The sequence below is a fragment of the Poromitra crassiceps genome (assembly GCF_964638095.1).
Source record: "Poromitra crassiceps genome assembly, chromosome: 2".
NCBI classification, from domain to species: domain Eukaryota; kingdom Metazoa; phylum Chordata; class Actinopteri; order Beryciformes; family Melamphaidae; genus Poromitra; species Poromitra crassiceps.
This window is the reverse complement of record NC_139624.1, coordinates 53,555,254-53,572,718: the sequence shown is the minus strand read 5'-3', so window position 1 is coordinate 53,572,718 and position 17,465 is coordinate 53,555,254. Positions and strand designations below refer to the sequence as shown.

Genomic DNA, 17,465 nt, shown 5'->3' with positions numbered 1-17,465 from the left:
ACATCAGCCAGCAGCCACAAAACATTCAAACAGTTTCTCCTGCGCTTATTCACTCCACACACACTGCCTTCCAAACCTCTGCTTTCACTCCCGGTCAGAACACCGACGCAGCCCCCTCCTCACCATAAGGTGTGCCGCCGTCAGAGAAGCTCTTGTGGGCCTCGGGGGAGACGAGCGGCAGGTTGTTGTGGAGCAGATTGGCCAAGTCGCCGTAGCTCTCCCTGACCAGGGCGTTGTAGAAGGAGATGTAAGCCCGGTTATCCTTCCTCAGCAGCAGCTCCAGCAGGGCCACAGCCTGATCCCTCCTGGTGGACTGGAGAGAGAGAGAGATATCAGTGATGAGGGGAGGACTTCACAATATGCATTTTACATGCTGAAGTTTGCCGATTGGAAAGTCCATGACTTGGTACTAGCATGAGCTAAGAATAGTAGTCATTCCTGTTGTGCTAAGGCTTTTCAGTTTAGAAAGGTTCTAAAGGAATAAATAGTGGTTCCTACTACAGATATTCTTGCTGTTTAAAAGTAGCCATCCAATGTATGAAATAGTTGAAACCTCAATGAATGTGTGAAACAAATTGCAAACAAAATTCAGGTAAATTCCTGAGAATTTCTCAAATTCCCTGACTTTCCAGAAATTCCATGCACAGTGGTAACCGTGTTACATTTTCTACATATGGCTGATAAGCATCTAGAGCAACTTATGAGCAATTGTGATTCTTGAATGATCAGGTAGGACAGAGAAAAGCTAAGTACAGATATGGTAGTTGAGGAGACAGAGTGGCCTAGTGGTTAGACAAACCATCCTAGGTTCACTTCCCACAACCTTCCCACAACAGCCAAAATGTACATTATTTGGTTGAAGTGAAACTAAACTTGCTTATATCTCCCATCTTAACTCATTGAGTGCCAGCCACTTTTGGAGAACGGACCAGTGCCAGAGTTTCAGAGCGTTTTCAGTGATTTCTCGAGGCCCACAGAATATTGTGTGATATTACTATGTAAACACCGAACACGCACAAAGAACGATGAGACTCTATTGTATCAACAGCAAAAAAAAGTTTATTGATATCATTTTCCGTTCTTTAGTTATCAGCCGGAGAAGATAGGTCACAAACAGCAAAAAAAGGCATTTCCATCTAGGAGCTGAGATATTGAGCCTTTTGTGAAATGAAGCATTTCAAGCAAATCACTGACTTTGAAACTAATATTTTCTGACCTGAAACATCTGAACAGTAATTTCCTTCAATAAACAGCACCCACACCCCCCTCAACTCCAAACTCCTCCTCCGTGGGAGTGTCTCTGGTGGCTCTGCTCGCTGTGCTGGCTGCTGCGTGTGTCAGGCGAGTCTCTGCCTCCTGCTATGGCAGGCTCTGCTGCCTCACGGATCCACGTTCAGATGGCGGCCGCTCGTCGGGGGAGTCTGGATGGGGCTCGCGTTCATCTGCGTTTCTGGGGTTTCGGTTGTGAGCTGGGATGAAGCTGCGTCCGATTATAGGCTTTCTGCTGCGCGTTTCAAAGTGCGCTGCACCCAGTCTATTTTCGGAGCACTCAGCCTTGTGCGCCGGCTCCCAGCTGTATAAGCCAAACCATTGGCTTTGGTTTTATTTTCTGGCGGCTAATCGTGTGGAGAAGCTATGCAGCAGAGACAGAGACATTTGTGGGAGCGGATTGACTGCTGTTCGCAGCGTTGGCTCCAGGCAGCCAGAGCAATCTGTGCCGCTCTGGCTCATGCATCGGTTTCTCTTTGATCACGGGGCTTTTTCTGCTTTTTTTTCCTCAACTTTCTCTAATCTGGAGAGCACTGTCGCCACCTAATGGGTCGGTAAAATAGGTTATACACATTCAACATGCCCCAAAATTTTACAGGAGATGGATCTGGCTTTGATCCACGTCCCACCGTCAAAAAACGCAATTGACGACTTTAGTCGTCAATGACACTCAACGTTACTATCCGAATTGACGACTAAAGTCGTCATTGGCACTCAATGAGTTAACTGTCCCTTCAAAAGAAAAGGGTAAAAAAATGAATGTGGTCCCATGTTCCCTTTACCATCCCACCTGCTGCAGAGGCTCACCTTGCTCCTGATCTGCTCCTCCTCATCCACAGTCAGCACACCATCACTGATCATGTGGTCCATCAGGTAGGAGGCCTTGATGTCCTGCTCTAACACTGTGCGAGAGCGCACAAGACAGCTCCGTGCCCCTTCCTCCATCGCCATGGCAGCACCACACACTAATCATGCAGCCACTGGAGAAGCAGGGAGGAGGGATGTTTTGTGATGATTGACAGGAGGCAGATCCTGTTGCCCTGCAAATGAATGGAAGAGAAAATGGAAGCACCGGTATGTTTGATAAAAGCTAATGTTCAGGATCGAAATCAAAGGACTTGTCAGCCTTTCAAGGTGAACGAAAGCAGCACACCGCAATACAGATGTGACACCGTTTTCCATCATTAAACTGGTTGTAAACATTGCATGGCCACAGTAGCTATTCGCAGCTGACCGACTTGAGATAACAGCAGCAAATGTGACCGACTTGGGAAACAGTTCCACGAAGAACACATTCAGCAGCGTCCAGGGGCCACATTTAAAGGGCATGGTGCAGGTTGGAGACCACATTGCATTAATATGTGGAAGGTGTATATAGCAATTGGAATTGGGGGATTTTTTTTTTTCAATCACACATAGCTGCGTTTAGACTAGTTTTTGTAACCAGCAGGGGGCACTGGTCCATTTCATGGAACTACCTTTTGTGATGTCACAGGGATGCAAAATAGTCACCTTTAGGTGACAGTGACTATTTTGCATCCCAAAATATGAGGATTTCTGAGTGGTTTTATGTCTGCCCTGGTATCTGTCACCTTTTTTCACTCTCCATGACTTTGCATCCCTGTGTCAGCCCCAGCAGAACATTCTCCTTTTGTGATGTCACTCCTGTTGTTATGTCACACGCCCATTTATAAAATGCCACCTTTTCCTCCATATTTATACCCTGGGGGCCTGTGGGAGGGGGGGGGATCTTTGTCTTTTTGGAGTGTTTTCACTGTAATCATGAGCCCAAAATGTCAATTCAGATTTTTTTTTAACCTGCACCATGCTCTTTAACGTTGAACTTACAGGGATGCAAACTCACCAGAGTGAAAAAGGTGACAGATACCAAGACAGACACAAAACCACTCAAAATCATTCAATTAAGTGCACTATTTTGGGATCAAAAAGGTGACTGTCACCTAGAGGTGACTAGTTTGCATCCCTGAACTTAACTCATGACTGACATTACAGCTATAGCCTATTAACCTGGTTAATAGATTGTTGATCTACTGTATCTATTCTTTCTAGATGGCAATAACAGCTAGTGTTGGAGTACTCCAACATTTTGATGGTCTCGGTCTCGTCTTGGATGTTGAGCCTTTCCGAAGTTCAGTGATATGGAATTGCAATGTTTCAGATCAAAGGATTGTCTTCTGTCCACCATGCTTTGTAAACGTGTGTGTAAATTAACCGAACAGCTGCTGCTAGCAAGAAAATAGCAACGACGTTAATTTTGACAGCTGTAACGTTACAGCCAGTTACAGCGTCCGTACTCGCCGAATGAATGGATTGAAACTGAAAGAGAATATAACGTTGGTACATGTTGATCTTAAACTTACAGTGTGTAGCGATAAACTAGCGATAAACATGACATTCTGTCACCTATAACTTACTACAGTGAAACTCCAAGTCAAGAACGTTACTAGTCTCGACAAGTTGGCCCATACTTGCTAGAAAATGAAACAAAGAAAGTTACCTAACCAACGTTAGATAGATACTTACGAATATATTATTTTCTTTAACAAGGAAGTTCTTAATCGAGCTGTTTTTACGGCGGTGGGATAAAGTCACTCAAAATATTTCTGTGAATAAAGCACAATTTATTTGTATGTGCTATACGAAACTATACCCCATGATCTATACACGCCCAATTTTGAAAGAATGTAGCTTCCGGATTCACAACATAAACAACATCCCCGGTGTGAAGCGACCAATGGTGTGTCGAGATTTTAACCACGTGACAAAATGAGCTCATGTATCCTTCGCTGTAACCGGGCAAAGTGAGTTTTTTGTTGTTGCCTTCAATACTCCTCGTCACCTTGTAAATAATGAAGTGTCATCATATTCAAACGCTTTTGATCGGAATTAATAACGAACTCATCCCTGTAACAGTTTTGGTGGCTGCTTTTATTTCAGAAATCAAACGACCGAGAGCTACTTTGTGATGCATGGCAGGAAAAAAAGAGGAGAAGAAAGTAAGCATAATGTATGTATGTAATGATGTATGTATTGGTTTTTTTTTTAGCCAAAGGTTGTCCTGTAGGCTACATCACCTTTGCCTTTTTTTACACAGCTCCCATGCTCTCTGCCCCATAAAAGTCACATATTGACAAATTCAGGTACCACAGATTTCCACTTTTGGGTCGTTCATGTGCGCACCACACCATAATTCCAATATTTCCTACAGCTTGTGAAGGTAGCAATACTGCCTAGTGACCGCTAGAGATGTCAGCATGTTGTTTACACTGTACTGAGATGCAGTGATAATGCACCTACAACAAGTAGCCACAAATAGAACTGTAATACAGTGAAAACAACATGTTTGGAGTCTGACCTATAAAGCTGATTAGAGGCAGACAGCAGCGAATAAAGAATATAAAAGAAGTGCTTGCCAAAGTGCATCCCTTTCAAAAAAGTAGCTTCCTGAAATGCATTGGTCAATATTTCATTTCATTTTTTTTGGTCTTAAGGTGCCTATGGTATGTGTATGTTAATGCAAACAGCCATGTTCTGATATGTATGCCCAGGGGTGTAGTGTACACAAATATGTCAGTCATGGTCTGGGCCTATGAAGCTATGTGATTTTACAGTAGCCTACTTTGACAATCGAAAAAACAACATTTTCAATGTCAGAATTGAGACTTTGACTATCAATTTCTCCAAAATGGCACAGTAAAAATGGCCCATTTCATGACAGTGTATACCCAGGGGTGTAGTGTACACAAATATGTCAGTCATGATCTGGGCCTATGAAGCTATGTGATTTTACAGTAGCCTACTTAGAAAATCGAAAAAACATTTTCAATGTCAGAATTGAGACTTTGACTATCAATTTCTCCAAAATGGCACAGTGAAAATGGCCCATTTCATGACAGTGTATACCCAGGGGTGTAGTGTACACAAATATGCCAGTCATGGTCTGGGCCTATGAAGCTATGTGATCAGTGATAGGCGTTACAAATGTTTGACAAATGTAATTCGCAAGTGACTCATTTCAAAATGCAGCTCTATATTTGTTCCTTGTACTATGAAGACAAAAACAATCAATTTTATTAAGTGCTGCTTTGATATTATAGCCTGGTATCCAGCCCCATATGCATACTAATGAAGGATTCACTGGGGCTGCACCACAGGGGATTTGATCCATCTGAGTTGAAAATAATACATTTCATATTTGTGCAGCCAGTCACTATCGCTATCACTATATCACTTGCCTTAATGCAATTCCTACTGGTTTCCACTAGAGGTCATTCATTACTTAATGTCCACTTAAAGCTTATGGACACTTAAAGCTACCGTACTCCTTTGATAAAAGACAGACAGTTTTGTAAAAGTGTGACTGCAGACAGGCTGTTTTTCTTGGAAAATGGTGTGTTTTCTGATTCAGAGCCTTAGCACTGCTGTGAAATAAAACTCATAACAGCTCAAATTTTTCATATTCATAAACACCAATTAAAGTGTCCTAGGACCTAGGGCTAGGCCATATCATAAAATGTGTTATACATTTAACAGTATTTACAGGCACACAGCTAAATAAACCAACATGTTATAGCATCTATATATAAAGTTTAGTATGTGGGCAATGTTTGTGTGTCGGGCCACAGCTATGCCGTTTTAAGTGCGATCGGCTGAAACTTTCAGGGGGTGTAAAGGGCACCAGAGCGGGTGACCTAACAGAGCCGGATTTTTTAATTAGGCTAATTAGCTAATGATGTGATGTCATCAGTGATGATGTCATAAGGGCGCACGTGCACACACACACACACACACACACACAAGGAAGCATTGTGACAAGACTGGTCAGTAATGTCACACACACACAAGGAGGCATTGTGGCAGGACTGATCAGTGATGTCATAGGGGAGCACACACGATGTCATCAGTGATATCATAATGGGGCACACAGCCACACAAGGAGGCATTGTGACATCACTGATGCAAGTGAGCAACACACACATCTGCGTGTGCTAGCCTGGGTAAACCCAGCCTCCACGTGACCTCTATGTGCTATCGCTACAGGCATAGCCTGTGACGTCACGTTGAAGGCTGGGTTTACCCAGGCTACGCGCGTGCCAATAGGGCAGGTGAGGCCGCGCATCGTCCTAGTAGCTACATATTTCTCAAATGATTAAACCGCTTGAAAAAGAGAGGAGGCCAGCACACTAAATGTCCTTTCACAAGTTTTAATGTAACATCTGGGACAGACAGCAACGGACGTTTCAGCTAAAAGGCGTTCTTCAGCGTTGAAGAAGGCCGAAATCAAATATCAGCCGTGTTTTTAGCATGCTAAGTTACTGAGCTACAGCTTTGGCTACAGCTAGTGAGCAGCTCAACTCCCCGGATGTGCTTCACAACTGCAGGGCGAGTTGAAAGCACATCTGGGGCATCTTGGCAGAGCAGAGATGAGCCCTCTTTTATTATTATTATTGATTCATTCCCAAGCATACAAAGCATCAATCAACAGATGAAGTATACAATTTCATAAAAAAAAAACAGGGGTATCATGTTACAGTAAACTCAGGCATTAGTAAAAAATATTTAAATCTTTACAAATGTTAGAGTTGTGCCCTCAGTAACCTAGCACGCTAAAGACACGTCTGATATTTATTTGATTTCGAGATCATGGGCAGTGCAGTTGAATTCGACTATTTATTTGAGCTGGAAGAACGTCTTATGGATTACACCTGAGCAGCGGGGGAACAGGAGCTTCTATATCTCTACCAATGTGACAGACAAGCTGAGGATGTGGCACAGAGGTAAATAGATCATTATCTTTCTCATTGTCTGTATGATATAAGGATATGAGCTGCTGCGTGTCGGAAAATAAGCTATTTTGAGGACGTAAATACAAGCATTTCACATGCCCCGTATTCCTTGTTTTCAGGCCGCAGTTCAGAACAGATTATCATATCCGTGCTTGTATCTCAAACCCAACTTATCAGGGCGACTTAAAAATCATATTTAAAGTTGGAAATAAGGTCCAGGTTGTAAAAAACTGATGTTAACATTCTACAATCCAATGCCAAGATTTTATGGCTGAGAAACAAACAAACATAGTTCTGCAGTCTAGTCTCTCCCGAGATTCAAATATTAAGTTGAATCGCTGCGCTCTGCATACTACATAAGTGAGTCTGTGCCAGTTAACAGCCACTGCTGGTTTTGAAGGCGGGTTGAAATTTAATGAATGACAGGTCGTAGCACCGATGAGAGAGCAAATGGGCTGCGCCTCCCGTGTTGTCTGATCGCAAAGTCGTTACTGATTGGAGACGACTGAAGCCATCACTGGCATATGACTGGTCAAGTGAACGGTTCCCTCCCATAACCAGCCCTCTGAGGGAAAGTGTCCCAGACCCAGAGAGAGCTCTACAGCATGCAGTAATGTAATGTATTAGCGTAAGAACTCTCATGGGTCTGGCGTCGAGACTATGCAGAGTCAGACTTTGCTGTCACTGAACTTTTATTTATTTATGATTTATGTTTGGTTGATAGAGAAAGGCTCCTTCCCGCTGCAAACAGTGGAGGAGCTCTTTCACAGGTTAGATGCAGCTGTGATTCTTCAGATTAGAAGACTGAGCGAACATTCTCTTACAGTGGACACACCAATAGCCCGTTCCAGTGTGAAAGCGTTTGTGTGTTGTTAGATCTCTTGAGTCACTGAAGCTGCTCCCACATTGGTCACAGTGGAAGGGCTTCTCTCCAGTGTGAATGAGTTTGTGTTTTGTTAGGTTACTTGAGTCACTGAAGCTGCTCCCACATTGGTCACAGTGAAAGGGCTTCTCTCCAGTGTGAATGCGTTTGTGTATTGTTAGGTGATTGGACCGACTGAAACTGCTCCCACACTGGTCACAGTGGAAGGACTTCTCTCCAGTGTGGATGCGTTGATGTCCTCTTAGGTGATTTGAGTTTGTGAAAGATTTCCCACAGTACTGACAGGAGTAAGTTATCTCCACTGAGTGAACTCTCTGATGATGACGCTTTAAGTTGTGAAGTCTTGTGAATGTTTTGTCACACTGCTGACAGCGGTGACATCTGGGTTCGCTGGTGTCTCTCTGTTTCCATAGAGAAAGATATAAAGAAAGCATTAGGACAGAGTGTGTGTGTGTGTGTGTGTGTGTGTGTTGCAACATCAGTGATAGAACAGTGATATTTTTCTCACCTCTTCTGAAGGATTCATTTCAAAAACGTTCCTCTCCTCATCTGACAGATGTCTCTCTTCCCACCAATCAGCTCTGACATCATCAAACAGAGACAGACAAGACAGGGAACACCCACAAAATCAACAACCATTTAAGCACAATTGAAAAAAAGGGCTCGCAACACAATTTTAGATAGCTCCCGTGGACAACATTTATTTAAGACAAACAGTTTCGGCCTGGTTCGGGCCTTCGTCAGTGTCAAGTGAACGAAGGCCCGAACCAGGCCGAAACTGTTTGTCTTAAATAAATGTTGTCCACGGGAGCTATCGAAAATTGTGTTGCGAGCCCTTTTTTTCGTTTATTTTCCTGTTTGGTACAGTTGCGCTCAGCACCAACTAGTGGATGTGCGTAAGTCTCTGGATGCTTACGTATCGGCTTTTAATCAGCAGCCAGACAGCACAACAACTCTATATCCGCATAATAATAGTGGATGGAAACGCGCATAATTTTGCATTTTCTTTTGCAGATTTTCTGAAATTTCAGTTCAAATTTGCGATACATTTGCATGGAAACCCAACTAATATTTATGGAAAGAAAGAAAAAAAGGACAATAAAAACAACAAGGAAAACACTTCAAGCTTCAAGAGAAAGCAATTGTAAAAAGATGTGTAGTACACACTGACTGTCAGCAAGTACCTCATACAACTCTACATCAAAAAATCCAAACTATCCCTTTATTATAGAGTAATGAATGTGCATTTGTGACAAGTTGCTCCATCATGGGGTAAGTACGTCACACTATGTGGGTTAAATTGTCACAATATATTTTTGGATGAGGGTTTTCTGATAAACTTGACAGAATGGTCAACGTTCACTAAAACCTTTATTTCTCAGCCTCTGTAGCAGACAGAAACATGAAATGAAAACCATTAGAGAGCTTAAAACCTTTGGCTTTCATTGGAAATTATTGTCTTTTCCCTAATGTTCATTAACATAAAAAAGATAAACAAAAGATAAACATTCTGATCTTAAACATTTGTAACAGCTTAAAAAAATGTAATTAGGGCAAATGCAGTGTTGTAGTCAAGTCACTATACAGGGTATATGCAGCAATCCTGAAGTTAAATTCAAGACTTTTTCAAGACTTTTTCAAGACCCTTCCAATAAATTTCAAGACCCCATCGCCACTTCGAGCTGTAACCAATTAAATCAACGACACACCTTCAACTAACACAATTGCTATACATTTTGAGTTTGAGATTGCAAAACTAAACGGTCTTAGTTTGCCATAACTTCTATCCACTGTATCAATACAACAGAATTCAGATAGGCTGGGAAGGAATAAAGCTCAAGAGAATAAAATGCGTGACTAACCCAAAGGCAAGGTTTATTTAAACTTAAAAAAAAAGTATATTTATAACAATAACATGCTCACTCGCTCACTCACTCATGCACACAACAGTGTTTCCCTGAGGATTTGGAGAGATCATGGTGGATAGACCCTGGACCCTCTTGAAAGAAAATGTTGTACATTTTAAAGTAAGATGCATCAATCTGGTGCACTCTGAGAGCAAAATGAAGAGGTTGAATTGAAATTAATATATGTGGCAGTCAAACTCTATTGTGGCATGAGAAACACTGATCAACGGTCACTGATACAATGCTACAATTCCTCAGAAAGAGACCTGTAGCGTCATAGTTTCAATGTTGATGCACACACACAGCCTCTGTCCCCCCCCCACACACACACACACACACACACACACACCGCAATACGTTTTGATAACGACATGCTGGCCTACACATGACGTTATTTGCTCAGTCAAGCAACGTAACGTTAGATAGCGCAAAGATAGCTGGTGCTAATTAGCGTTAGCCATGTTAGCCTATGAAAGTGTTAAGCTGACATTAACTCATTCTCTGCCAAAGACGTACCCGGACGTACTTTTAACAATGGCGTTCTGTGCCAAAGACGTACTCGGACGTACTTTCATGTTTTGGCTGTTTACATTACATCAGACACTTTCCCAGCCTGTGACATTGTTTCAAGTCAAACTGATAAAAGGAACCCGCTAGTTTAGTATTTATGGGTGGAGCCTGTGGTCGAAACAGAGTCCGATCCAGAGTTCTCGGCTGGCGACGATGGCGAGGAAGACGCCAGCGTTTTTGTTATTGCTCCACGACGGAGCGCCATGGCGACGAAGGCTCCCCTTCACAGCGTTTCCTCTTGCCAGCTCTCCCTCTCAAGGGAGAGTTCTGTCACACTCAAGGGAGGGGGAATCACATGGATACGTCAAACCGCGTCACACACCCGTCCCCAGCAACCAAGGCGAAACATGTGTCACATAAACATTTCAAAGTTTACAGCACTAACGTAGCTATTGTGTGATCTTCTGTGCTAACGTTAGTTATGAGAGGTAACGTGACAGCAGGTAACGTTACAGCACTCGTTATTCCTGTGTGTGTGTGTGTGTGTGTGTGTGTGTGTGTGTGTGTGTGTGTGTGTGTGAGAGAGAGAGAGAGTGTGTGAGAGTGTGACCACATAAGGGTTCGTTCCATTTGTTTATGCTTTTATCAAGCTAAGCTAAAAATCCACATGGCAACTGTAAAATACATTCTCTTATTTTTTATTTTTTATTTATTTATTTGGGAAAACAAATACTGTATATGTCTGATGTGTCACTGAGGCAAAAAATAAAAGGCTCAAAAGAGAGTTCTGCTTGAAACGGTGTCCTTCACTAAAAACCTCTTTATCTCATATTTCTGTCCCAAGGAGGGCATTTTTTAGTGAAAACAAGCTAACTTCCACTGCTTGTAACTAAACAAGGAAACATGGGAGAGTTTCAGTTTTTTACAAGGGGTAAGAAGAGAGTCTCTGCTTTATTGTGAGATATGTTGTGTAATTTTATTCCTAGCACAGAATATTCTGTGGGTCCTGGAAGATCAGGAAATATGCTCAAAATCCTGGCACTGGGAGCACACAGACCGAAATGACCCTGGCAGAGAATGAGTTAATACTGCTGCGGGTGGAAATGGTCTGTGTCCGATACGATGTATGATGACGCAAGACAACGTTTTAACCATTGATAGTATAGTTTTAACATACCTTGAATTTGGCAAATAAGGATGGCATTCCCACATGTTTAATCCTCCCTGGCCATCTGTGCTTTTACCCAAAATATTCCCACAATATTATATTTGTATTTTTCGACGGAGGAAAAGTTCTGGGGGTTCTTGGGTTCTTCTCGTTCAGCAGCCATTATCACGTTGAATTGCAACAATAGCCTACGCACGGTTGTAAACAGTTGATGACTTCTTGGCAATCAGTCAGTGATGATCACTCACAGCTACACTGATTGCTCGTGTAGCCGGGGGGAGGGGCGTAAATGCACTCTGTCAAGCGACCCGGGCACTTTCTCTCAAGCTGATACTGTGGGGAGCGGTGGGGAGGCGGAGAATGACTTGATAAACAAAACATGTGCGCTGTTGTGAGGACCAAAATAAATGAATTCACGTAAACTTTTATCAAAATCTTTGGACATATATGCTATTCACATCGAAAAATAACATTTAAAGTCGAACTGAACCTGTTCGTCACGTGCATAATGAGTCAGTTTCAGACTGAAAACATAGTTTGTCTAAGATGACAGGTTGAGAGGTGGGTCATAGTATCATGTCGATGATTTTATTTGACAATTCTGGGGACTGGATTGGGCTTTGGCCAATCCTGGCGTGTTCCGCCTCCAAATCGAGTGGGATTCAGTGTGTTGTGGCGCTTCCCTCGGGAAGAGCCTTTTGACGGGAGGAGTGGAGCTCAGCGACCCGCAGGCAGCCAGCTGCCTTTGTGTTGCCGAGCGGAGAGTGCAGCACGTCGGCCTGGAATCTCCGAAGTGCGACCCCTGACAACCAAGCTCTCGGATGCGCGCGCCATTATCGCTGCTGTAACGACATGATATCCCTGGAATGCGCGTTTTGGTTTTAACGAGCCAGTTACATTTCTTTGCATTCTTAGAGATGATAGTTTTTGTTTTTTGTTCATGTTTCTAACAATTGGCCAAGTTAGTGGTTAGTTTATGGGATAGGAATTCTGCCAGATGACAGGCACTGGGCGCCATTTTCGACTTCATTTGGAAGAGAAAATTATCCTGAAATGATTTGATTGACAGCTGCATGTCGTGATATGATTGGTTGAAATGGGGTAGAAATTTGATAGTACTAGGTGACGTCAGCAAACTGTAGCTACATTACTGTTATCAATGAAATCTTGAAAAATGAACTTTTGATGTGAAAAAGTGTGAAAAACTAAAGAAATTAGATTGTTGTGATTTTGTTTGCATACATTATTAAATAGGTGCACTGCATACCCAGGTATTTGAACTAAAAGAAAAGAAAGGTCATTTTTGGGTTTAGCTCGACTTTAAAGGGCCTTGAATTTGAAATTTACTTAAGACTTTTCTGTAAAAAGTATTGAAATTCAATACTTTTCAAGGGTCTTGATTTCCCTCAATTTAATTCCCAACTTTCAAGACTTTTCAAGACCCCGCGGATACGCTGCTATATCTCGAGTCTGAGTAGAGTCTCGACTGCAGTCCTAGTCTCAAGTCCCCAGTGTGTGAGTCAACAAACATTTGAAGCTGTCATATGCCAGAAGTTTCCCCTATTATGCATTCAGCAATGCCCCCCGCTGCTGAATGACACTGAAAAAACACTAGAGGATAGAAGAAATCTGTGACAAGCAATATGGTTGATATGTTTTTTGAAATTCCCACAATAGGAATACTGTAGATTCCCATTGCCAAATACAATTGTATTGACCGTATCTCCTACTAGCCAGGGCGCACTTTGCAAGCAAAATAATTTGTTTGTGCAAAAAAAAGACTCTCGCACGTGCTTCATCCCTGCTGCTACAACTCCCTCCTAGGGGAAACACTGTATGCCTCCCTAATGTTATGCTGATTGACATTGACAATGGCATTGTCTGTCCAGCCTATAGGCCTACATATTTGTTAGTTTTGTGTCTAAACTTTTACAGTCTGTGTCTACACAGAGACGAGCAGGCACACACATAAACACATGCAGATAGAGAGAGTTTGAGTACACCTGTTTATGCTTTTAGCATGCAGGCAAGTTTATGTATAGCACATTTCATACACCCTAGAAATTAATCCCATTGATAAAAAGTAATCTTAGAGATAGCCCCGTTATGACTCTTTCCGTGTAGACGATGCTACGCTACAAGAGCCCTGTATCCGATCCGTACATAGACTTGCCTGCGACTCTCGCTCCCAAGCTGTTTAAATTAGTGATACGCACATATCAGGGTTCATACACATTTTGACGAATGATTTTCCATGATTTTTCCATGACTTTAAACCAAATTTCCATGACCAAACATTTTGGCCCCTATCTTCCCATTGGCCTTAGGCGCTAAAACTGGCGTTAAATGCAGAAAAACGTGCCTTGTGCCTGCCTCGGGAAGATAGCGACATGGTTTTAGGCCCCGAAATGCGCTTTACACCGAAGAGGCGTGGCGCAGTGCCAGAATAGGCGTTTCGGCCTTAAATACCGGCCTAACGCTATCTTCCCCCCTGGCATTAATTTAGCGCTTAGCGCTTTTCAAAACCAGGCCTTATTCAGTGCGCCGGTTATATTACTGTGCGTAATTGTGCGGAGCTCTCCTCTGCCATCTCACTCTCTCTCCCCCTCTCTCTCTCTCGCGTCAGACAGGCACAATGACCGATGAAAAAAAAGTTGTTATACCATAGTTTTGAGCCCCCGTCATTCAGAGGCTGTTGCATCATCCTACCTGTGCGCTCCCCTACCAAAGGCACACATGTGAAATCTCCCAGCATGCATTGAGGCTAATACATTTCGACAAATAGCAACCAAATCAGCCTAAATAGGCTAATCCTGCATTCCTTTATAACTGGGAAGTGGTAATCTTACGACTTCAAAGGTCATGAGCTGGGACGGTGACATCACCAGAGCTGGTATTTCCCATTCCAAACTCGTAGGAGCCTCAGCAGCCCCGGCCTCAAAAATCCAAGATGGCTGCGCTGCGCAACAACAGTAGTTATAATCGTAGTAATGTTGTTTAGCACTTCTGTTTTGTTTGTGTCTCATTAAATCAGCTGTACACACAGCACTGCCTAACATCTATCTGTGTGGACATGAGGCAGTGTTTGTATGCGCAAAATGCCGCAAATGCCATGTTATCAACTGTTATTGCTAACAATGGCTAGCCTGGCTAGCGACTGGATCTGACCAATGAACAGTGAACTTCCCAGCTCAAGTTTTCTGCAAATGGAATGCTAACAAAACGGATGTGACGTCATTTAGCCTCAACATCCCAGTTATTTTGCGATAAAGGAATGCGCCATATGTGGTAGATATAAATAATATGCATGTTAACACAAGATGCAATTCTGGAACATTTCAATATTGGACAAAATAAAACATAAAAATGAAAACACAACCCTATGTGAAACATATATGTAATCCAGGTGGTATATACTGTATATCCCTCGCAAAGTTAACGTGATATAGATGAGTGATAGCCGTAACACGGTTCTACTGTGATGTCCGCTCCAATAAGACTTGGCTTACTTCACATGTACTTTTACAATAAAAACACATTTATGCAATGACTTTACATAATGTAGGCTATATTTATGTGCATCATTTAGCCTGTGCAGCAGGTCGTCTACAAGTTATAAAACTACCTGCCCTGAATGAGCCGAGTGGGGGTGCTTGTTCACTATTGTGAAAGTTATGTTTACAACATAAAGATCATGGAAATGGATGCTATCAGGAATGTCACCGATAGTTAACGTTCTATATTGTAGGCTACAGGGAGACCGCATCAGCCCTGCTGAACAGATCTGTATTTGCCTGGCTGTAGGTTGAATTGTTTTATTCAGGCTGTGATCTGTGATGTGCTGAGATATCCAAATTGGCATGAAGAGATGACATGCAGCCAAAACCCGGACATGGATCGGACCAATGAGCACAGTTGTGAATAATTATACGCTTAAAGGGAGTGGTTATAATACTTAAGGCGGTGTAGCGCTGACACGAAAATATCCAGTGCCCCGGCCCGGTCCACGCACACTAATATGCCTGCGCCTGGTGCTAAGCGCTCATTTAAGGCCGTTGGTACGATAGAACCCTTTCTCTGCGTATACATAAAAAAATTTAATGTCTGTTTTGGTTCCTGCATCCTACCGATCATTACACGTTATTTAACCAGCTGTAATGTTACAGTAGCCAATAGTCTCCACCGTTTTTTTTTCGCTACCGTTTTAGCATGTTTGTTTAGCTGGGAACGCAGCGTTGTATGGACCGCGATGCTTCCACTTCCCCAGCCGCTCTTCCTTCCTGGGGCCTCCGGACTCGTATTTGTTATTAGGAGTGGGTCGGTGGTGGCTATTGGCTAATTAAATATATTGATCTTAAACTCACATTCAGACACTTCACAATGGTTTAAGAATATTACCGCATATGCACAGATTCAACTCATACTCACAAGGCACCCAGAATGAACGAGCCACGCTATCAGCATGTCTTCTGCATGGTCTTCAGGCTCAAACAGTCTTCCCGGATTCACAACATCAAACAACAACATCCCTGGTGTGAAGCGACCAATGGCGTGGCGAGATGTTTTTTTACCACGTGACAAAATGAGCTCACGTACCCTTCGCTACGGCAAAGGGAGTTTTTTGTTGTTGCCTTCAATGCTCCACGTCCTTGTAAATAATGAAGTGTCAGCACATTCAAACGCTTTTGATCGGAATTAATAACAAAATCATCCCTGTAACAAGAGTGTTTCAGTGGCTGCTCTTTTATTTCAGAAATCAAATGACCGACAGCTACTTTGTGATGCATATGGCAAAAAACAGAGGAGAATACATAATGTGTGTAAATTATGTAGCCTATGTATTGGTACAACAAAATTAGTCAAAGGTTGTCCTGTACATCACCTTTGCCCTTTTTTTGACACAGCTCCCATGCTTTCTGCCCCATAAAAGTCACATATTAGCAAATTCAGGTAGCTACCACAGAAGATTTCCACTTAGTTTTGGGTCGTTCATGTGCGCACCACACCATAATTCCAATATTTCCTACAGCTTGTGAAGGTAGCAATACTGCCTAGTGACCGCTAGAGATGTCAGCATGTTGTTTACACTGTACTGATACAGTGATAATGCACCTACAACAAGTAGCCAAATAGCCACAAATAGATCTGCAATACAGTGAAAACAACATGTTTGGAGTCTGACCTATAAAGCTGATTAGAGGCAGACAGCAGCGAATAAAGAATATAAAAGAAGTGCTTGCCAAAGTGCATCCATTTCAAAAAAAAGTATAGCTTCCTGAAATGTATTGGTCAATATTTAATTAAAAAGTATGTTTTTGTTTTTTGTTTGTCTTAAGGCAGAGGTTCTCAAAGGTTTTCAGTCATTTTTTTTTAATATATATTTTTAGAACTCATCCGCGGGCCGGTCTGACTTGAGTCGGCCCACGGGCCGTCAGTTGAATAGCCCTGCTCCAAGGCCTACAAAATAACCCTGCAGCCGGAGGCAGAACTCGCCATCTTCGGCTGCTCGGAGTCCTCTCTGAACTTCCCTATACAGCTGTGCAACAATCTCTGACACTGGGGACAACTGTCGCCCAAAGACTCATTCTGAAGGAATGGAAGTCCTCCTCTTCACCTTCTTTTCGAGTATGGCTGATGCACATGGTTTCTGTTATACAGATGGAGAGACTCAGTTTCCTGAGAACCAACATGCTTAGAAGGTTCTCAACTATCTGGGACCCGTTTCTGGGCTACTTTCACGAGGTAAAAAATGACTAGTGAGCAGTGACTAAGGTTAGGGGTGATGGACAGCTTGCCCGGTTGGTTTCCCGTGGACCCCTTGGGTGGGATCCTATGCGTAATATCTCTCACAAGCACATAAGCACCTTTTGCGGCTGGTAGCACCACGTTACAATGCCAAATATCAATGATGTATGTATTTT

The 17,465-nt window shown here is 42.7% G+C and overlaps 1 protein-coding gene and 1 long non-coding RNA gene across 2 annotated transcripts in view; both read right to left on the bottom strand.

Annotated features, from left to right (window-relative positions):
• apaf1 (apoptotic peptidase activating factor 1) overlaps positions 1–3,948 on the bottom strand; it is a 129,868-nt gene extending 125,920 nt beyond the window's left edge. The window contains exons 1-3 of the mRNA XM_083632314.1: positions 3,814–3,948; positions 2,077–2,309; positions 124–313 (exon numbers count right to left, since the gene is read on the bottom strand). Of these exons, the coding sequence (XP_083488440.1) occupies positions 124–313; positions 2,077–2,220 (334 nt within the window). The 5' untranslated portion in view covers positions 2,221–2,309; positions 3,814–3,948. The remainder of the gene's footprint in view (positions 1–123; positions 314–2,076; positions 2,310–3,813) is intronic.
• A 2,566-nt stretch (positions 3,949–6,514) lies between these two features.
• Positions 6,515–16,084, bottom strand: LOC310772477. Its single transcript, XR_014552495.1, has 3 exons — positions 15,973–16,084; positions 8,468–8,540; positions 6,515–8,360 (listed from the first exon to the last, which is right to left on the bottom strand). It is a non-coding gene; the product is annotated as an uncharacterized lncRNA (long non-coding RNA).
• Between the last annotated feature and the right edge of the window lie 1,381 nt (positions 16,085–17,465).